General features: G+C 30.8%; 1 protein-coding gene across 1 annotated transcript; it reads left to right on the forward strand.

The window, feature by feature from the left end:
* The first annotated feature begins 3,413 nt into the window (after nucleotides 1-3,413).
* Nucleotides 3,414-4,704, forward strand: LOC107496746 (protein MAIN-LIKE 1-like). Its single transcript, XM_016118078.1, has 3 exons — nucleotides 3,414-3,871; nucleotides 4,054-4,141; nucleotides 4,243-4,704. Exons 1-3 carry the CDS (start codon nucleotides 3,414-3,416, stop codon nucleotides 4,702-4,704), a joined length of 1,008 nt encoding a protein of 335 aa, XP_015973564.1.
* The last annotated feature ends 10,341 nt before the right edge of the window (nucleotides 4,705-15,045 follow it).

Raw genomic sequence — 15,045 nt, forward strand, 5'->3', positions numbered from 1 at the left:
AATCTTTACTGGTGATGGCCTTAAAATTAACTTTCCTTGAGAATATGCAGCACAACAAAATTCACTAGTTTTAAGAATCTTCTGGTTCTTTAGTGAATGTCCATGAGAGTTTTCAATAATTCTCCTTATCATGGTTGTTCTCGGATGACCCAATCGATCGTGCCAAGTTATGAACTCATTTGAGCTAGTAAACTTCTGGTTTACAATGGCATGTGATTCAATTGCACTAATCTTGGTATAATACAACCCAAATGAAAGTGAGGGTAATTTTTTTAATATAACTTTCTTATTTGAATCATGAGTTGTGATACATAAATACTCATGATTTTCCTCATTCATCGTCTCAACATGATATCCATTTCGGCGAATATATTTGAAACTCAACAAGTTCCTCAGAGACTTGGTAGATAATAGTGCATTATTTATTATAAATTTTGTTCCTCCAGAAAACAAAATTATAGCTCTTCCGGAGCCTTCTATCACATTGCCTGAGCCAATAATAGTATTAACATATTCCTCTTTTGGCACAAGATGGGTAAAATATATATCACTTTTGAGAATAGTGTGCGAACTTGCACTATCCGCAAGGCATACTTCTTCATTACATATTCTTTCCATTTTCTTCAAAAACAAATAATAATAAAATGAGTAATATGCATAGTTAAATTGAATACTTGATCAGAATTATTTTTCTAAGAAATACTGTACATAAAATAATGTCATATACTAAAATTTTATTTTAAAATTTGACACATTTAATAATTTCAAAATTCATAAACATTAATATTTCATTATTTATGTACATCACATTTGAAACTTAAATACATATAAAATAAAACTTAACAATAAGTTCTTTACATTATTTATTTACATAGATACTTCACAATCCCACATATTAAACTATTCCATCATTGATCAAATAACCAATATTTCCTTCAGGATCCTCAAAGAAATCAGATACATCATAATGAGTGGTGGAGTTCTCAGCATCATTTGAAACAAAATTTGTTTCCTTTCCTTTGTCGTCCTTTTTCAAAGATGCCTGGTAAAGATCGACTAGGTGCCTTGGGGTACGACAGGTACGTGACCAATGACCCTTTCCACCACAACGGAAACACTTATCCTCTATTGATTTATTATGCCCGATATTCCTTTCTTTATCCCAATTCTGGTGAGATCCTCTCTTTTGAACATAATTCTTTTTTCTTCCATAATTTTTCTTATTATTAAAACCTTGCCATTTACCTCTTCTGGGGTAATTTGCCACATTTACTTCAGGAAATGGGACAGCGCCAGCTGGGCGCACTTCATAATTTTTCAATAACAACTCATTGTTGCGTTCAGCAACAAGAAGGCAAGAAATTAACTCAGAATATTTTTTAAACCCTTTCTCTCGATACTGCTGCTGCAGGAGCACATTCGAGGCATGGAAGGTTGAGAAAGTTTTCTCCAACATATCATGATCAGTTATTTTTTCCCCCACACAATTTCATTCGTGAGGTGATTCGAAACATTGCAAAATTATATTCATTTATACATTTAAAATCTTGTAAACGCAAATGCGTTCATTCATATCGAGCTTGAGGAAGTATCACCGCATTGAATTCAAGATGAGAGAGTTTCGACATAATGAAAAATTGTTACCTGAATCTTCTTAAAAAATTTGATCAGAGTCTCGTGCTGATAACGTGTTGTAAAATAAAAGATATATAAAATAAAGATGTATAAATAGAAGACTCTAGTATTAAAATAATTAGCTCAATAATAATTTTTATATATATATAATAATATTATATGTTGTAATGTATATATATATATATACAAAGATAGAAAAGACTATAAAAAGTAAAGAGAAAGAAAATAGCATTTGCTTTTATTATTGCTATGTGTATAAAGGGAGAGAGAATAATATTCAGTTGTTATTGTTGTGTAAAATTGACGGAGGCTTAACCTCCTTTTATAGATACATAAGGTCAAATATTCAAAGCTCCATTTATTATCATTTTGGCTTGGGAGCTTCATTTCTTATAGGAAAAATGAGCATTCACGTCCTTTTGAACTTATCACAACAATTCTAATTAATATTGAAAGAAAGAGAATCAGATAAGCGATGAGTTCCAAAGAAGAGTCATGACAAAGAGACGTTTAGGTTAAGAAATTAAATCAATCAACAAGAAGAAAAAAGAAGAAAATAAGTGATATATATAGGATTTTTTTCTCAAATAAAATAAAAAAAAAATATTTCCTCAAACCCAAAATTTGAACTTTATTTTTTAGGATATGATTTTTTTTTTAGTAATTAGAGAGAGTTCGCCTTACCCTCGACGAACTCTATATAAATTATATAGTGTTGAGTTTGGCGCAGTATAAAAACTCAGTGGGATCCTTTATATTTGTCCTATTCTTTTCCTTCACTCTCTTCTAAATTCACTCTTTTTCTCTTTTATCTTGTGTTTTCAACGCACGTAAGTTCATTGTAGACGACTTTCTTAGTTCTAAGTTAGTGAATAATAGCTTAGTTAGTTTTCTTTAGCTTAGTTAGAGTAACTGTTGACATGTTAGTTAAAATAATTACTTATAGATTATATGTTAGTTAGAATGACAAACTTACTGATTGTATGTTAGTTAAATTTATTGTTAACTATTTTTCATGTCAATTAAATTTTTTTATGATATTATTTTTAAGTATAGTTGTTGTTTATGGACTATATCATGTTAGTTAGTTTGACGAACTTAATGTTTAGTTAGTTTAGTATGAGCCGTTAGTTTAAGTTGTGACTCAGAAAGTGGAATAATTAATTAGGTTTAGTTGGAATCGAAAGAAAATTGTTGCGATAAATTTAGAGTTCAGGTAATTATTTACTAATTAATTAGGTCGTTGACCGCATCAGTTAGGGTTAAGGGTAGAATTAGAATTATTAAGTTTATAAGCCGAGTTAGACAATTAAATATATATCTTTAATAATTTGATTAACTTAAAAGGAGCTGAGTTCAGTGTGTGTGTTTTCATTTTACTAGGTTGTATTTAGATGGAGCAGCAGCTGTTAGGTTACGAGGATGACATGTATAGACTGAATCACGCTGAGCACATCGTTGGTAGGCTTGATAGAGTGGTACGCTTTTTAAGTATTTTTTAATTAAGTACAATTAATTAGCAGTGAAATTTTTTATTTTATGTGTTTACCGTCCTTTTTTGTGTGGTTTTTGTTTCTGTTTGGTAGGCACCTCATATTTTGCGCACCAGGCAAAATTTGATGGCACGGTCACCAGAGTAGATTAGGCCATATCTCAGACAAGCTGGATTTAAGTATGTGACCTATATGGTCAAGTTCGAGCACGATTGACCGCTTGCCTTGGCTTTGATAGAGAGGTTGCGGCCTGTGTCCCACACGTTTCATGTACCGTGTGAGAAAATGGCTATCACATTGCAGGACGTAGCCTATCAGCTGGGGCTCAGAATAGATGGTGATCCTGTGAGTGGATGCATTGGTGGGTGGGAGCAGTACTATCAGAGACGCACCATTGAAGAGTTTTGTGAGCAGCTACTTGGTGTTGTTCTTGACCCAGATGACCGACAGTCACAGACGAGGAGGACGGTAAAACTCACGTGGTTCCAGAACATAGTTTGTGGAGAGTTTGAGCAGGACGCCACAGAGGAGCGCCTGATGAGGTACAAGAGAGGGTACATCATGCAGCTAATAGGGGGTATGTTGTTCTCAGATGCCTCTGACTCTCGGGTGCACATTAGGTGGCTCCCACTGCTGGAAGACCTTGAGACGTGTGGTCGATTATCGTGCGGGTCGGCGGTGCTAGCTTGGCTGTATCGCCAGATGTGCCGGGCCACGGAGCATGACCAGCGTAATTTGGGCAGGTGCGTCAGCTTGTTGCTGTCCTGGGCTTATCACCACCTCCCGCTGATACGGCCCGACAGCTTTGATACTCGTCAATTTCCCTGGTGGAGAGGCATTATATTTACTTATAATAATCGTTTATGTTATTATTACTAAGTCAATTAAATTGAGCGGTAAAACATTATTGTTGTTGGCATCGTAGGTGGGTTCAGGACCGCCCAGACAATGACAGGGGCGAGGGCAGGCTTAGGCGTTACAAGCGTACCCTAAATGGGATTGGGATGCTGAATGTAAGTGCAGAAAATTCAATTTTAACATGTTTAAATTTAATTTACTTTTAAGTCTTTCATTTGAAATTTGAATATCGTCTGTTGTATTGATTTATGAATAGGTTGAGTGGACGCCATATGCTGACCCACAGCTGATTGGTCTAGCTCCATCGACAATAGCCGAGGCGGAGGCGTCATCGGTGGTTGTATGTCCACTGCTTTGCTTTGTTATCGTCGAGTGGCATCAGGTGGACCGAGCCGTACGTCATTTTGGTGGTCTACAGCACATTCCGACTAGGCCACTAAACATTGACGACATGCACCGGTTGGATGGCCGGTTTGGCCGCGTCGAGTGGTTCACGCATCTTCTTGGTGGCTGGCATGAGTTATGTGATGCTCGGGTCCACCATCATCTGCCCATACACCATTATATAGACCTGTGTCCGTCGCTCCCATATATGACTTGGTACATTCAGTGGGCGCACACAGAGTTAGTCGGCCTTGGTGAGCAGCACCTAGTGGCAGCTGGGGTTGTGCCACATGATCTGCCCACGCACCATCCACTTGCTCCAGATCTGCATTAGCCAGATGACGGTCACCTTTCGGAGATGAGGCCAGTAGCCGGACGGGGGAGAGGTAGGGGGCGAGGGAGGGCCAGGGGGAGAGGTAGGCACGGTGCATGCAGGAATGAGGCCCATTGTATCTCCTAACCTTCCACTTTTCTTTCTTCCGGCGTTATGATATCAATATGCTCCAATAACACCCGGGCTTGAACTGGATACATTGTGCATTATACCTCCACTGGTCACTTTCTACTATTTTGTAATCCGCAGCCCTCCTAATGCTGTACTGCTTAACTACCAGCATCACTTCTTCCTTGTCCTTAAATTATTGTCCAACCTCAAACTCATTGCTTGGATCCCCTTTAGGGCCTCCTTGGGTAAACGATCAATCCGAAATTATTGCATCGAGATTCAATATCGTGAAATGATCCGACCGGTCATACGGTTGAGAGATGGTATGCTATGTAAGAGCGATCTGAGTATCATCGTAGTAGTTCATCCCTTCTTCCTCGTCACCATCGTCAGGAATTTCAGCTGGTTCTTCCTCGGCATCGTCTACCTCATCGGGGTTAACTTCATATTGATCTCTAATAGCTGAACCATCATGACTTTCAACCCCATCGTCCATCAAGTCAACATTACAAGCTTCAACATTTGATCCCTCCTGACTCCCCTCGGGTGGCATATTAAGATTCACCATAGTCCTTCTGATAGTTCGTCTAACAGCTCCACTCAACGGACTATTATCGACGTATCTGTAGATGATTCTCGGCCACCCACCTCAATGAGATACACGAATAATTCCAGCAGATGGATATTTGTCCATCGGTTGAGCCACGACCGTATGAGCCGTACGTCCTCGTCATCGCGCAAACGGTAATTCAAGACAACAAACGTATTTCTCACTACCGTAATCTCATAAACATATTAGTAACAAACACAATACGAGTGTAATATACCTTTTATAAAAAAAACTGCCATCTACTTTGGTCGGATATCTGTAGTAAATTTTTTTAACCCTCTTTTCCTCTTGCTGTCCGACGGAATGCAATATCAAATTCTTCAAAACTGTTAAACTGTCAACTTCCGGTGTCATGTAGGTGAATATCGTTTGTCCCGATCTAAAAACTATAAAACCCTCTTCGTCATACATTATTTCACCATCGTATTGAATGGATAACAATGGGTTCCTTGACATCGTAGCGAAAATGTCAACCTTAAAAATGAAAACCAATAGTGTACTTTGCACTCCAACAGCCATGCTTTTATCATCGAAACCCAACCTATAGTTCGCCGGAGGGTGCGACGAACTCTATAATTTATATAAAGTTCGTCGGGAGGTACGGCGAATACCCCTAATTACCAAAAAAAAAATCGTATCCTGAAAAATAAAGTTCGAATTTTGAATTTGAAAAAATATTTTTTTTATTTTATTTGAGAAAAAAAATTCGTGATATATATTGTGGAGAATTGGACATAGAAATATTTTTATTTTCACTGTTTTTCAAATATATATTGTGGAGACTTGGAATACAGTGTCAAAATTTGATAAGTGAAACAGTTTATAGGTTTTTGCTGTGCAGTTTTTTTAGATTGAATTTTAACTAGATATTAATTCGATCTAAATTATATATATAAAAAAATATTTTCTTTGGAAATAATAAGCTAATAAAGTAGTGAATGAAAAAAAATTATTCTTAAAAAAGAACTATTTATTAGTTTATTAACATCTAATTTTTAAACCAAAATTAATAATTTTTCAATCTTTTAACTGATTTTCGTTGTCCACTCAATTTTGTTAATGGAAATGGTAAATGGCTACCACCATATATAGCTAATAGCTATTTTTGGTATTTGGAGAATATAAGAACGTGGCATGCATTTAGTTTTTTGGGTAATGAAAGTGCAATCCATATTATTATCATACACTCATGAAACCATGGAAATTCATTCATTCATTCATTTTTACCTTTTTGCCTAACCGACAATTAACTACCACCAACAACTTCCTATATGTAAAAATAATGAGAAATGTGAATTAACCGTGCACCTAATTAATTAATTAATTACATTGTTTAAAATGTACTATATAGTTCGACAACTACTTTGAAATCCTCTAATTAAATTATCTTTTAGGGTTTAAAGAATTCCAACTAAACTAATCGACATATAGTTTTATTATATTTGCATTTTTATCACCAACTTTTTTCTCTCTTTAGTCTTTTTTTTATTATAAGATAACTTAATTAGTAATAAATTAATAATAAAAAAATTTAATTTTAATATATTTTTAATATAAAATAATTTTATACGTACATCCAATTACGTAATATCAAAATATATAAATATATATAACAAGGTCATACGAATTTTGAACATGCCAAAATATCCTTATCCTTATCGTTTCAGCTCTAATATAATGGATGACTTGATACCACACCTAAAAGTTACTACACAGTACACACCAACCATAGATCTTCGTTCTTTATGCCGCTATTAATTTATGGAAAATGTTATCTATTCTTTAAAATATTATTTTTAAATGATCTTTAAATTTAATTATTTAATTATAATAATTTTTTAATTACTAATTTTTTTATTTTCTAAAAAATCGTATCCAATGAGATTTAATTTAATTTTTATATTTTTTATGTTTTTATTTTTTAAATTTTTATATTATTAAATTTTTATTAATTATTTTATCTTGAAATATTAAAAATATTTAAAAAAATACCCTAAATTAACTAAAGACATACTACTATCCTTTTATATGCACTTAGTTTTATAAAAAAAATTTCGTTAAGTATTGTTAGATTTACTTACATTAATTTTAATAGTCAACAAACTTAAAAGGCAAAGATAAGTAAGAAAATAAAATAAAAAATGAGAAAATAGACAATTAATTCTATCACTGTCACATTTATTATTTAACGATGTTTGTTTTAAAAATAAATATTTATTTATAATTTTTAATGATGTCTTTCAAAATTTTAATTTGATTTACGGTATAATTTTTTAACTATATTTAAAATACACCTAAAATAAATAATAATAAATAAAATATTATTAAAATATATCTGAAAATACATATAATATATTTTTTAGTAAAATTAAGTAAACAAATCTAAAATAACAAATAACAAATTAAATATTTTATTAAAACATATAAAATTATCAAAAATCATAAAAAGATGGATACTATCAAGTATAAAGATAACAGTTATTATATTTATTTAGCTATGGCAGCTTTAAAATTATTCTTTAAGAATGAAATTTTCTCCCTCAACTACAAACAAAAACATAAATTTAAAAAAGATTGAATCTTTTACTACAAGAGGTCAAAAAGTGTTATTTATAATTTTTTAGTGGTGTCTTACGAAAAAAGTAATTTGATTTATGATATAATTTTTAATTATATTCAGGACACATCTAAAATAATAAATAATTAAAAAATATTTTTAAAACACATCTGAAAATACGTATAAATTTCTTTGATAAAATTAAGTAAACACATCTAAAATAACAAATAACAAACTAAATATTTTATAAATACATTTAAAATTATCAACAATCATAAAAAGATGGATGTGAAGATAGCAGTTACAGCCATTCTTATAAAAATGAAGCTTTCTCCCTTTAAATAAAAAAATATATATTAAAAAGATAGAATCTTTTACTAGAGGAGGCGGTAATGAACACGTTATACATCCAAATTCTAGCAGAGAATCGGAGCGCGGTAAAGATGGGAGAAGCACGGGACGAAAAAATTAAAGAGCGCGGTGCAAGGAGCACAGCTTGAGGGAGGAGCACGGCGAGAGAAGAGCACGGGGCGGGTGAGGAGAGCTGGATGGGGAAGGAGCGCGGCAACAGAGAAGGAGTGTGAGGCGCTGCAGATCTAGATTTTACGAGTGGGTAAAAAGTTTAATGTAGTGAAACTTGCATTTTGAAACATTTAAGGGGTGTTTTGGAATGTGATAGGGCTTTAGATATGTTTATTTTAATTTTTTTAAACTAGTGTAATAAAAGGACAATTAAAGGTTAAATTTAACAATAATGCTCTATATCCAAGTGATTTCTTTAACCAAGTCCATCCAAGTGATTTAAATTGGTCGCTTCTTAATTCACACATGCACGTTCTTCTTCTCCTCTTCCTCCTCCTCCTCTTCTTCCTCCTCCCTTGATGTTGCGTTTTCTTCTTCTTCTTTTCCTTTTTCATTATCTTTCTCTTTCGTTATCATCATTTTCTACAATTTTGAATAGAATAGAATAGAATAGAATTTAATGTAATTGAATAAAGTGATAATGAATAATTTCATTATTTTTTGCTAAAATCAGTATTGTTTATGAATTTGAATTTGGATAGAATGCATGAGTTTTTAAATTTATAAAATGCATGATTTTTAGTTTATTTGTTATTACATAATGGTGTTATTATTATGATAATATTTCGGTTCATTCTTTAATAATTTTGAATTCAATAGAATGGAATGCAATTGAATGTGCAGTTACTTCCTGGAGATTAAAACGGTCTCCTTCAACCTTCATAGTCCTTATCAATTACATATGATATGTTATGTCATATGTCAAAGTTGATTGTATTTAATTATAAGATGAATAGATAAACCATATTTTAAGCTGCAATTAAGGAAGGACGTGGCAGCAATGAGGTTGTATGCATGTGTCGTTGCATTATAAAAGATTCAAGAATGGTGCGAATGTGAATGTGAATTTGATCAATATTTATCGGTAGTGTTAAGTAAATTTCAATTAACACATAAATAAATTGAAATTAGTTTAGATTTGAATAAATAGTTAAAAAATTTAAATCATCAATAAAAATATATCAAATTTCTAGATCCAAATGAATATCAATTAAACTAAGAAATGAATCAAAATTATTTAAGGAATAAAAAATTTGGTCAATATTTATCAGCAGCATCAAGTAAACCTCAATTAACACATAAATGAATCGAAATTAGTTCAGATTTGAACAATCAGTAAAAAAGACTCAATTATCAACAAAAACACATCGAATTTATTTTTGGATCCAAATGAAACGTGATGGTTATCAGTGGCTAAGAGAAGGGGGATTGAATTTTAACTTCTTTTTCTATTGAATATAACTTTTGCTTTTTCAAAAAAACTTATTAGGAGATATTTTTACTTTTGTCTCGTAACGAGTTGAGAGACATTTTTATTTTATCTCCTGAGTAACAGAGACAGAAGTGAAGTAAAGAAGAAGGAGTAACACCCAGATATATCCTGGTTCAGCTACTTAGTGCAATATAGCCTACATTCAGTCTCCATCACAATAGTAACAGAATTTCACTATCTTTCAACAAGATTAAATTCACCAACTCTCCCTAGGATTTACCCCAATTCTATTTGGAACAAATCCAGATTCTAACCCAATCTGAACTTGACTGGGACTCTCTCTAGCTTTCAACAGCAAAGTGCTAACTCAACTTGTAAGGGAATCCCCTCAAGATCATGACAATAAAACAGAAATACATACAAAGAATTTTTGAGATAACTATAGCTTTTTCTTTAACTCTTTGTCTTTGTTCACTCGTTGGCTTTTTCTTACAAAACCTCACATTTTGCCTTTTTACCAATGGAACACAAACAGACTAAATTGAGAAAAAAAAAATTCAATAATAGCTATGAAGGAGAAGAATAAAAAGCTCAAAAAGCTATGAGAATCCAAACGTATGCTCTCACTCCTTACTCCAATCCTTGGCCGTTCACCCCTATTATAGAGGAGTGAAGCTTCCAGGGCTTGAAACCTTCTTCAGCACATGTTAGTTCTCTTCTCCCAATACACAGACGAAGCAACGACGTTCATAGAGGAAAGAGAGAGGGTAGAAGTAGTGACATGTAACCATACCTTCAATCTTCTCTTTCAATCTTTTTCTTCAAGAATCTTGAATTTAAGCTGTGCGTTCTTACTTTGGCCCCAAGTTTATTTCTTAACCGTAGATTTCAAGTAGAGAACCATTGACTTCACCTTCTTCATATTTTTCAGAACGGTGTTTGTGACCTTGTGGCTTTCTTCTTGATTTCTCGGTGTAGCATAAATGAATGAAAGAAACTTTTGATGTGCTTTAACCGAGAGAGACTAGCTACTTAGTTGTAGCCCTTTTCTTTGATTTGATTTGGCAATTTTTTTTTGCCTTTCAGAACTCCATAGCCTCTGTACTTTCCCTTTTTTTCTTTCTTTTTTAGAAGAGTGAGCGACGTGACCGAAGTAAGAGAGAGAAGAAAAAAGTGATGACTTTCGGTGGAAGTTTTAAGGAACTTAATTGAATTGAATTTGAAGTTTCAGTTACCAAAAGAGAGAGAACTGTATGAAGCTTGTGGTCACTTGAGTTCCTTTCATCATACTTGCCTTATGGGATTGTGATTGAACTTGACTTTTTTTTTGTCAAATTTCAGCCATTTAATTTTGGATCAAGTTGATGTAATAGCTGAAATGGGCTTGCTCAATTGTTTATTGGGTCAATATGAATTAATTAATTTCTTGCACAAAAACACAATAAAATCATACAAACACATGACCTAATAATGTTTAGTCATCATCTTAATCATAATTTAGTTTTCTAAACTCAACAAAACAAAATTATTTAATGATAACACTAGAGAAAATTAGAACCAATAAAGATGTTAGCAAAATATTGGTGTTAGTAAGAAGAAGAAGAAGGAGGATTTTTCATATTAGAGTGCGAAGAATAACGTTTGTTTGGAAAATTTCGAGCGCGTGTACATGCTCTTTTAATGAGAGTAGTTTTTATTAGTGTCAGGCCTGTTTAGTTGGACTTGGATAATAATAAAACTTAAATGTGTAATATATATGTAAATTTAAAGGATACTTAATCATATCGTTACTTTATATGTATATAATTTTAATTTAAAAAATTTTCAAAAATATCTAAAATACCGGTACTTCAATAATTTTAACCGTTAATTTTAATTATATATTTTTTTATAATTAAAATCAACTATTAAAATTATTAAAATATCAGTGTACCTAATACACATAAAATTCTTCCTTTTGACACTCCGTTTAAACCTTAAAATGATACATGTACAGTCAAAATAATATACTAATTTTGAATATTTTCCCTTTTTTTTTTTTGTTTGCCCTTTCTTTGGAAAAATTTATTAATTTACTGAACTCCATATACACTACAAATCTACAACCGATATATATTTGATTTAGCTGCAGTTCGGTAAAAACTGCCGCTAAAACATGAGATTTCGCTACAACGTAAAAGCGTCTCTATATATAACCGCTGCAATCCTCCTATAAATATGTGATTTCACATATAATGATTAATTAATCTTTTACATCATCATGTTCACCAAAGAACACTTTTGATTATATATATTGTTCTACGACTAGACTTATGGCTTATATAGAAATAGTATATAATTATTAGTCTTAATTATCAGTTTTAATTAGTAAATTAAACTTCAATTCGACAGGAGACTTGCATTGTCTCTGATCTGTTTGTAAGTCTTATTCATGTGTAATTTGCAAAGTAGTCAAGGAAATGGACGTGGAATAATCATTAATGAGAGAAAAATATAATTGTAATAGGTAAAAAAGATAGTATTTAACAAAATTTGTAGGGACATGGAATGATAACATATTTTATTTAATCAAATAAATAAAGTTGCTTAGTGTGATCACTTTAAAATGGTGCCCATATATGATTATATGAATAAGAATTTGAGGCTTCAATGTGGGTTGGAAGATCATGTCCAATCTTTTCTTAGTCAATTCATTAAAAGTGTGAGGAAAATTTTCTTGGACACCACTTTAATAAAAACACTAAAAATATATTTTTTAAAGACGTTTATATGTGTCATGTTATTATTGAACAATTTTATTAAATTAGTTAATAATTTATTTTTTAATAAATCAGAATAAAATTAGTTTATTATAGCAATAATAATAAACCCAATTATTTGTATTATAATTATTAGACTCAATTTGATCCGATCGAATTACACAATCTAAACCGAACATCTTTAAATATTTTGATAAAAAGACAAATATATCCCTGATTTTTTGTTTTGTAGATATTTAAATCCCTAAAAATTTAAAAATACAATTAAATCTCTAAAAAATAGATTTATTGTTATTGTTATAAAAAAATTGATTTTATTCTAATTTGTTAAGAAATTTAAAATAAATCGGTTCATTAATAAGTTCAATAATAATGGGAAACATAAGCGTCTTTGTACAAAGATGTTTTAAGCGTCTTTATGGGAGTATTCTCTAATTTTCTTTTCTTCTAAAAAATAAAATATGAAAACATTATTCAAAACTGATTAACTAAAATTAATACAGTTCTATAAATTCGTCAAATTGTGTTTTTTAATAGAAATTAAATAAAAATAATTAAAATTTTAAAAATTAAATTAAAATTTGAGTACAAATTTAAAGACCAAATTAAATATTATCTTATTTTCAAAACGTGCTCAAGACGGTGAACATATATACCATTAAAATCAATAGTAGTTGTGTGTGTTATGTGTGTATGTAGATAGTGTATTTGCTTAGAATAAATTAAATAATAATGGGATCCATTCTTCGCTTAGCTAAACTCAATATATATCTGGCGTTACTAGTTTCATAACTTGCTACTATATATGTATGAAAGCTACCAAGATATATTTTGATAAATGCTATTGATAAAAATATCAAATACTTTCATACTTTAATAATCTTCATGTGTATAGTTTGGCCTAAAGTATGGCAGCAAGCATTTTATATTCTCATTGCCCCCACATCATAAATAATATAAATTAAAATGTAGGAGTTATATTATATATAATAATATAATATAATATTACTTGTAGGATGGTTTAATATCCCATACACACCATAAATCCAAACCCTACCTCAAAATTTTTCTATTTGGATGTCAGAGTTCTTAGCTTTGCAAATACCAACCCCATTAATCTAAGAAGCAACTGCCATCATCACCATCAATATTTGTTCCTAGGTTCGCCCCAATCTAATCTTCGGTCCACTACGTAACTCCCTGAAATTTTGGTTTGGTTGAATGTGATTAAGCACCAATTTAATACTAGAAATAGCCTGAATTTATAGCATAACTACTTCAATATCAATTAGGTGAAGCATGTAATTATACAGGTTAGTAGGTCACATATTTATCGAGATAAAAATCAATTTGGATTAGTCAAATAGTCAGTTTGGCTGCTTAAATAAGTGTGAAGTTTTTCAAATTCTGTCTTATATATGTAATAATTTATTAACTAACGACAAATTTTTAAATAATATTTAAATCCATAATGAATTAATCTTTTATTATCTGTCGAACTAAAAAAATATCGTGAACAACTAAAAAATATTTATCCAGACAAAAATATTTAAAAAATAATAAAAATCAACTCATATCAATTTAAAATTAACCCTTCTTATTACTTTTATTAATTACTTCTAAAACAAATACATAATTTTAAGTATAATAAATATATTTTTAAATATTATATACATAAAATTATAAATATTAAATTAAATAAAATAATTTTAGATTATTATTGTTTCCGAAACATTACTCTTATCCAAAACGCGGACTTTCAATTCCTGCAATTAATTAAAGTTTGATGCTAAGTAGGACTTGACGAAGATTGCATGTGATCCAAGAATATAAAACCATCTTCGCATTTAGATGGTTATTTAACTATTGTAATTTAATGATGATAGATCAAATTTATAAATAAATGACACACAAATAAATCTTCAATAATTGAGTAGAGAGATCATTAATTCACAATATGTATGTTCTATAAATGTATAATTGCGTAATTTACTTGATCTCTTGACGGTGAAGCCCTAGAGGAGGAGACATAAGTTTAATTATAAAGCATTATAGTCAATGATACATTTGATGGTTATTATTAAGATATTAATATAGATTGATGAAGTCGTCTCAACGTGACAGCAATTTAATAATTAATGCAAAGTACTAATATTTTGAACGCGCATGAGACCACTCATTAGATGCAAGATATAGTCATAAATAGCTCTTACATAAGAATATATTATATTTAAGCAGAAAAATGTTCAATGAGGTCGGAATTTATATAGTTATTGATTATTAATTGATGGTAGGGATACTCCAATTGAAAACTCGCCTCATCATATTATTTAGAAATACAGACAATTAATTTTAATTTGTTAATATTTTTATTTTTATTTTTTAAAAATTTAAGATTTATAATTTAATATTTAATATTTAGAATAAAAAATAATTTAAAAAATATTGATTGATATTAACTAAAAAAAATTCCAGTTGAACTCTTTTATAATTTATATACCACATTTAC

The sequence above is a fragment of the Arachis duranensis genome, chromosome 7, assembly GCF_000817695.3.
Source record: "Arachis duranensis cultivar V14167 chromosome 7, aradu.V14167.gnm2.J7QH, whole genome shotgun sequence".
In the NCBI taxonomy this organism is placed as follows: Eukaryota; Viridiplantae; Streptophyta; class Magnoliopsida; order Fabales; family Fabaceae; genus Arachis; species Arachis duranensis.